Source organism: Phoca vitulina, unplaced genomic scaffold (genome assembly GCF_004348235.1).
Source record: "Phoca vitulina isolate PV1807 unplaced genomic scaffold, GSC_HSeal_1.0 scaffold118, whole genome shotgun sequence".
NCBI classification, from domain to species: Eukaryota; Metazoa; Chordata; class Mammalia; order Carnivora; family Phocidae; genus Phoca; species Phoca vitulina.
In genome coordinates, this window is record NW_022589821.1 from 576,156 (window position 1) to 584,097 (window position 7,942).

Sequence of the window (7,942 nt, forward strand, 5' to 3'; positions counted from 1 at the left end):
GTCAGAGGGAGAAGCAGACTCCCCGCTGAGCAGGGAGCCCGATGCGGGACTCGATCCCGGGACTCCAGGATCATGACCTGAGCCGAAGGCAGTCGCTTAACCAACTGAGCCACCCAGGCGCCCTGCAGTTGCCTTTTAATGAAACAGGCGTAGGATATGTTCTTTGGACCTACGATCATACAGAGACCCCACAGAAGAAACCCTAAAATTGGGACTGTGGTCCTTGCTCCTAGAATTGCCTGTGTCACTAATAGAAGGCAGGAGAACCAGGATTCGCTTCAGGTCTCCAGGGCAACAGGCCAGGTGACCAATCAAGTTCTAGGTCCGGGGTTGTTGTTGGAGGTGAATGTGTTGCTATGACTACTGAATCCTGGGTGACCGACTGGACAGAAGGGAGAGCCTGCTTCTCCTGAGCCCGCATCCCGCCAGCTTGTGGACATGTCTGTGGAAAAGACGACAAAAGTTGAAGAGGTGTGCAGAGCTGGAAGGGGGCTGGGTTGGCCAGAAGCAGACCGTTTCCTGAGGGGCCCATGATGTAACTGCTTGCAGCTCCTACCAGCATGTTTTCTTTGGTCCGCTCTGAAAGGAGTAGCGCTCTTGCCCTCACTTCCCCTAGGAAGTGCCATTAACTGTCAAGAAGAGAGGCCCACGGGAAAGGTGCTGGGCATGGGGTGCTGGACGTCAAGGCAGACGAGCAACTTGCTTTTCTTGCAGAGTTTTCCAAGGGTCCTGGGATTTAAGAAGATGGTTGACAGGTAATTTCTGCTTCTATCCCTTCCCTTACCCCTCAGCTTGACCTTGTCACCCGCGTGTCCTCCTCCCCCCTCCCCCCCAGCCACCACTCAGATACACTTCATCCTTGTCCTGGGCTCCTCGGGAAGGAAACGGGTGTGCGGGGGCAGGAAGCGGCCCTTTTCAGGGACAGCCTCCCAGTGCCCACTAGGTCGTGCTACCCACACAGTGCTTTTATTGTCTCTCTCTTCCTGTTTGAAGGAAAATCAGATCAAGTTTTTGTTCTTTTATTTTTTAAGTAGAATGCAAGTATTTGTTGTATTAATCATGTGATCGGTATGCAGTAAGTATTTTTTGAGTGAGTGAATGAGAAGATGAGGCTGTATGTCTCTCCTTCACCTGGGAGTTTTTTTTTTTTTATGTTACGTTAATCACTATACATTACTCACCTGGGAGCTTTTTAAAACACATGTGCTCGGGTCTTAACCCAGAAGATTCTGACTACGGTGGTCTGGGATCAGGTAGGATAAGGCTGTTCTTAAAGGTTTCGCAGGTGGTTATACCGAGAGCCAGCAAGGATGTGAGGGAGCAACTGCATATAATTTTAGTGGGAGTCCAGATGGATGCAGCCTTTTTACAAAGACAATTTGATAAAATCTATCAAAACTTAAGATCTCAAAATTCACACATCCTTGGAACTGGCAACTGTACGTCTAGTTTACCTTACATACATATACTCAGTTGGTGAAGCATGCAACTCTTGATCTCAGGGTTGTGAGTTCAGGCTCAATGTTGGGTTAGAGATTACTTAAAAAAAAAAAAAAAAATTTAAAAAGTATAAACTGTCTAGCTGGTTAAATTATGATACAAAAATACTAGGAAGCCTTTACACAGAATGGAGAAAATCTCTATGTGCTGATAGGAAAAGTCCAAATTGTTAAGTGATACTACTTATATAAGCATACGAGTTCATGGTAAAAAAAAAAAAAAATACTTGCCGGTATATGATAGAAAAATTTTCTGGAAATATACACGGGAAACAATAACTTCGTTGAGAACTGGGGTTGAAGAACAAAGTTTTCACTTTTAGTATATATTTTTTAAGATTTTAGTTTTTTATTTTTGTTAACATTTTATTTATTTGAGGAAGGAAGAGGGAGGAGCAGAGGGAGAGAAAGAATTACCAGCAGGCTCCACGCCCAGCATAGGGCCCCACGCGGGGCTCAGTCTCACAACCCTGAGATCAGGACCTGAGCTGAATTCAGGAGTCAGACACTTAATCGACTGAGCCACACAGGCACCCCAAAGATTTTTTTTTTTTAAAGATTTTATTTATTTGAGAGAGAGAATGAGAGAGAGCACATGAGAGGGGGGAGGGTCAGAGGGAGAAGCAGACTCCTCGCCGAGCAGGGAGCCCGATGTGGGACTCGATCCAGGGACTCCAGGATCATGACCTGAGCCAAAGGCAGTCGCTTAACCAAATGAGCCACCCAGGCGCCCCGGCACCCCAAAGATTTTTGAGTAATCTCTACACCCAGCATGGGGCTTGAACTCACAACCCCAACCAAGATCAAGAGTCACGTGCTCACCAACTGAGCCAGCCAGGTGCCCCTTTTTTTTTTAAACCCAGTGTATTTATTGAATAGATTTATCACAAGGGTTCAACCAGATACTTAATTTAAAAAACAGAAACTGCGGGGCGCCTGGGTGGCTCAGTCGTTAAGCGTCTGCCTTCGGCTCAGGTCATGATCCCAGGGTCCTGGGATCGAGCCCCGCATCAGGCTCCCTGCTCCGCGGGAAGCCTGCTTCTCCCTCTCCCACTCCCCCTGCTTGTGTTCCCTCTCTTGCTGTGTCTCTCTCTGTCAAATAAATAAAATCTTTAAAAATAAATAAAAATAAAAAATGAAAAACAAACAAAAAAAATGATACCACAAATTAAGAAACAAAATGCTAGACAGAAATGAAGGGAAGGACAGAACATCTAAGGAAGAAATAAAAAGACAACACAAGGAGAGAAGCTACACAAGGTTTTTGGCTGGAGACCTTCTTTGAGTAGGTTTCTTACAATACATCTTAAAGGCTATGGGTTTTTCTAGAGCTCGATAACCAAAGGGCTTATCAATGTTGGTTTCTCCTAGCAGGCTCTTGGCGGACAGCGGGATGGTCCTGACATCACCCAGGGCAGACCCCTTGTCCTTCAGGATGTCCAGGCAGATGTTCCCCTGGGTGTCCACGCTGGGGTGGTAGCAGGGTGTGAGGAACTTCACCGTGGGTGCATTGTAAGAGGAAGCACTGGGGAACTCGAGAGAACTTCTACCTCACGTCTTCATCTACTTCGTCAGCTCCTCCATGGTGGTCCCCACCCGTTTGGAAAGGTCTGACTGAGGCAAGGCAGAATTCCTTTGTCCTCAGACCTCAGGAGGGTCATCAGCTCCTGCTGTAGCCTCTTGCCCACCGGGCCTCGCGTGGCACCCCCTGCTGGGCTCAGCTCCTTTGTGGCTGCAGCTGGGTCATGATTTGGGGAGGCCATCCAGGCAGTATGCGCAGGGAGACAGGAACTTGGAGAGAGCAACTGCAGCTCTCATTTAGTGTATTTCTATATGGGTTAAATTTTCTATCATCTGTAAAAAAATACTTTTTTTTTTTTTTTTTTTAATTTCAACAGGGCGGGGGGCACCTGGCAGGCTCAGTCAGTGAAACATGTAACTCTTGATCTTGAGATTGTGCGTTTGACCCCACGTTGGGTGTAGAGATTACTTAAAAAAAATCTTTAAGGGCCACCTGGGTGGCTCAGTTGGTTAAGTATTGGACTCTTGGTTTTGGCTCAGGTTGAGATCTCGGGTCGTGATGATGAGGGAGCAGAAGGTAAGCTGAGGTCAAAGTACCCTCCCAGGTGGGATCTGTGCGACATTCCTCTGAAGCTAAGGGAAGGAAACACAAATGGTTAACTTACAGAGATCACAGTCCTGTAGAACAGGAGTCTCCCTCAGTTTATAAATGCCTTAGTGATTTACAAGCAAAAAGCATTCTTATCAATAACCTAATTTCCTAGGGGCGCCTGGGTGGCTCAGCCGTTAAGCATCTGCCTTTGGCTCAGGTCATGATCCCAGGGTCCTGGGATCGAGCCCGCATCAGGCTCCCTACTCCGCGGGAAGCCTGCTTCTCCCTCTGCCTGCCGCTCCCCCTGCTTGTGCTCTCTCTCTGTCAAATAAATAAATAAAATCTTTAAAAAATAATAATAATAATAACCTAACTTCCAGAGGGAAACTCCCAACTGTCTTAACCTTAATGCCTTGCTAGAGGGAAAAACAACCTTAACTTGGCAATGGCAAGGCCTCTCTATCTGTAGGTCCTCTTTAGCATAGGAAAGTTCTTTTGAAAACCTCCCTTTTTCTTACCTCCCCCAACTCCCAAGTATATAATCAGTCACTCCTCACAACAGGGCAGCAGCCCTTTCTGCCCACGGGTCCTGTCCCCGAGCTTTAATAAAACCACCACTTTGCACCAAAGACGTCTCAAGAATTCTTTCTTGGCCGTTGGCTCCAGACCTCACCAACATTCCAAAACCACGTCAGTGCGATGGAGCGAGCCCTGCATCAGGCGCACTCAGTGTGGAGTCTGCTTAAGATTCTCTCTCTCCTGCTCCCTCTGCCCCTCTCCCCCTAAAAAAAATAAAAAATAAAATGCTTTAAGTTTCAACAGGGCTTACCTGTGTGTGTGTGAGAGAAAGAAATGCAGATTCCTCTTAATGTGTTAGGGGCACCTAGGTGGCTCAGTCGATTGAGTGGCTGACTTTTGATTTCGGCTCTGGTCATGATCTCCTGGACCTGGGATCAAGTCCCAAATCGGGCTCTGTGCTGGAGTCTGCTTAGAGTCTGCTTCTCCCTCTCCCTCTGTTCCTCCCCCTCCTCTCTCTCTCTAAAATAAAGTCTTTAAAAAAAAAAAAAAAGCAACCTTGGGGTGCCTGGCTGGCTCAGTTGGTGGAGCGTGCACCTCTTGATCTCAGGGTTGTGGGTTTGAGCCCCACGCTGGGTGTAAAGATTGCTTAAAAAATAAAGTCTAGGGGCGCCTGGGTGGCTCAGTCGGTTGAGCATCTGCCTTCGGCTCAGGTCATGATCCCAGGGCCCTGGGATCGAGTCCGGCATCGGGCTGCCTGCTCGGCGGGAAGCCTGCTTCTCCCTTTCCCTCTGCCTGCCACTCCCCCTGCTTGTGCTCTCTCTGTCTCTGTCAAATAAATAAATAAATAATCTTTTTAAAAAATTTTTTTAAAAAAGTCTAAAAAACAAAACAAAACCTAGCAAATGGTTCCAGAATATGTCTAGCTAAGGTTGAGAATCATGGTATAACAGAAAGTATTAATTCTTAGACTGGATTTGATACCCGCGTCTGCCATTAAGTGACCTTGGGCAACTCAGCTGCACTTTGTTTCCTTGTGGTACAATGCAGAAACTGGTATCTATGACACATGGCTATTATGATGATTAAAGGGCCTGCATATTCAACATATCCTAGGTTCTAAGCTGGTTCTAGTTACCCTTTCAGGGAGTTTGCCATCTTCTGACATTGGCATGAGGTTCTGGGCCTCTCCGATGGGGTTTGGGTCTCCATTCCTAACTGACCCGTCCAGCTCCTACCTGTGTACCTGGGGCAGGTGGCGAAATTCACGCGCTCGCTCTCTGTGGCAGACGACACTAAGCCAGAGGAGAAACCTGTATGCTGCCCTAAGGATGCAGGACACCATGGGACAGGAGTTGGCACTGGCCCGTAAGCAGCTACTGATGGTGAGTTCTAGCAAGGGTGACCTGAAGCCTCATCCACTACTATCCTGTGCTGAAGCCCACTGGATTCCCAAACTTAGTTGCTGCCATTACTTGCCCACCTTCTCTGCATTATACCAGAGCAGAAGCTTTTTATTTTTTTTTTTAAGATTTTTTATTTATTTATTTGTCAGAGAGAGCACAAGCAGGGGGAGTGGGAGAGGGAGAAGCAGGCTTCCCGCAGAGCAGGGAGCCCGATGCGGGGCTCGATCCCAGGACCCCGGGATCATGACCTGAGCTGAAGGCAGACGCTTAACCGACTGGGCCACCCAGGCGCCCCAGAGCAGAAGCTTTTTTCATTAAATGGCTCTTTGTGTTCAGCTGCAGGTGGCATATTCTCGAGTCCCAGAGTGCAGACTAGTCCTTGATCCCCTCATCTCAGTGTCCAGCCCCAGCCCCTCTCTCCCAGGACTCCCACTTCCCGGCATGTCATCATCTTTGTATCCCGGGGGGCCCAGCAGAGCTCATGGTTCATGGTGCTCTCAGCAATTATTTGCTGAACATAGGGCTTCATCCATGGAGAAAAAAATGGGGCGGCATCCCCCTCCCACCCCTGCAGATGCAGCCTCTATGCTTCTGCCTAGCTTTCTGTCACAGCTAAGTCCAAATCTGAGAGGACACAGCTGGAAAGCCACCAGGGGGAGAACGAGAACGAGGGCAAGCAGAAGGCAAACCTCATACTCTGTTCTGTCCTCCCCACCAGGTCCGTCAAGCAGCCCTGCACCAGCTGTTGGAAAAGGAGCATCGGCAGTACCAGCAGGAACTAAATCAGATGGGCAAAGCTTTTTATGTGGAGAGACTCTGATGGAATCTGAAACAAACAAAGATGGCTCTTAAAGGCTCAAATGTAGACATATGGCTCATTCTTCAGTCCTAAATCTTGACTTCTTTGAACAGTGTTTATTCATAGCCATAATCTTAAAACAGCTTCCTGGGTTTTACTCACCACCTCTTAGATCTCACTTCCTCTGGTCTTTTCTGAATAGCTCTGAGTGTGGCTGTTCAGCCACAGGAACCATGTGCTTGGGTGTCAGGAGGCCTGGAGTTCAGGGTTTGGGTCGGCCAGTTATGAGACCCAGGACAGGTCTCTCTTCTCTGGACCCGAATTCGTACCCCTCCCACCCCTGCAAATTGACAGGGTTCCAAACTGAAGTGCCACGGAGGGAAGGCAGGTGAGATAGCGGGTCTAAGGGAGTGAGGAGCACTGAGATTTATGGGGAACTGTTAAGAGCATGTTAAATCTAAAGGCATTCAGATTCTGAAGAATTCTAAAAAGTGCTGATTGATCACATATGTCTATAGTCCACAGAGAAGCTTACTTACGAAGATCCACTTTCCATAAAATGAGACCCCAAGCCCGAGAGATCCCTGTTGTGGAGCCAGGAACGGGTGCGGTGCGGGGACGCCACCAGGCTGACTTCCCGGTTTCTTCCCCTGCTGTCTGTATCCTCATTGGCCACGCGTCCTCTCCACACTGATCGTGCCCAGCCCCCCACTCCAGGCGGTCGGTGCACTGCACAGCTCACATCTCCCCTCCCCCACCCCCACCCCGAGTCTGGCCCCACCCTCCAGTGTGCGTTCCTCTGATGTCAGAGCCCTCTCCTTTTCTCCCTCCACATCCCACTGATGGACACAAAGCAGCAGCAGGTATAGAGAAGGGTATGGGTTTTGGAGTCAGGTGTGGGTTCAAAGTCCTGTTTCATCCCTTAATTGTTGTCACCTTGTGTAAGTTACTTCTCTGAAAGTGGGGAAAATAATACCCATCTCACAGGATCATTATGAGAATTCAATAAGATAAGGTGTGTAGAGAGCAGGCCTAGTGCTTGAGGAACAGCAGGTATCCTCCCTTTCCCCTCTCAGATTTCCCTGTGACCCAGGCCCTTCTCAGGCCCCTCACCAACCCCCGGCCACCCCCTATGCAGCCGAGATATCACTCCATCCCACGCCTGCCTTTCTGCCCTGTGCATCCATTCATTGTCCAGCTTCCATCAGCCCCACTTCCCAAGAGTCTTTAGTCAATGACTCACAGGTTCCTGCACCCAACAAGACATGGGGCTCATGGGCTGGTTGGGGGAGGCAGGCGTGGGCACGGAAGGAAGGTGAGGGGCACCTGGGTGGCTCAGTCAGTTGAGTGTCGGACTCCTGATTTCAGCTCAGGTTATGATCTCAGGGTTGTGAGATCCAGCCCCGTGTCCTCAGCAGGGAGTCTGCTCAGAATTCTCTCCTTCTGCCCCTCCCCCTCCCCTCTACTCTGTAGAAAGAGAGGAAGGAAGGAAGGAAGGAAGGGAGGGAGGGGGGAGGAAGGGAGGGAGGGAGGGAGGGAGGGAGGGAGGGAGGGAGGGAGGGAGGAAGGAAGGAAGGAAGGAAGGAAGGAAGGAAGGAAGGAAGGAAGG

General features: G+C 49.1%; 1 protein-coding gene and 1 pseudogene across 2 annotated transcripts; one reads left to right on the forward strand and one right to left on the reverse strand.

Moving 5' to 3' along the window:
- Positions 1-123: 123 nt before the first annotated feature.
- CUNH1orf189 (chromosome unknown C1orf189 homolog) lies at positions 124-6,476 on the forward strand. Of its 2 annotated transcripts, XM_032398708.1 has the most exons (4): positions 124-471; positions 715-755; positions 5,384-5,513; positions 6,253-6,476. In XM_032398708.1, exons 1-4 carry the CDS (start codon positions 439-441, stop codon positions 6,352-6,354), a joined length of 306 nt encoding a protein of 101 aa, XP_032254599.1. In that variant the 5' UTR covers positions 124-438; the 3' UTR covers positions 6,355-6,476. The 2 variants fall into 2 exon arrangements, with proteins under 2 accessions (XP_032254599.1, XP_032254598.1); XM_032398707.1 differs by having other exon boundaries at positions 124-755.
- On the reverse strand, positions 1,271-3,291 carry LOC116628339 (annotated as a pseudogene).
- Positions 6,477-7,942: the final 1,466 nt, after the last annotated feature.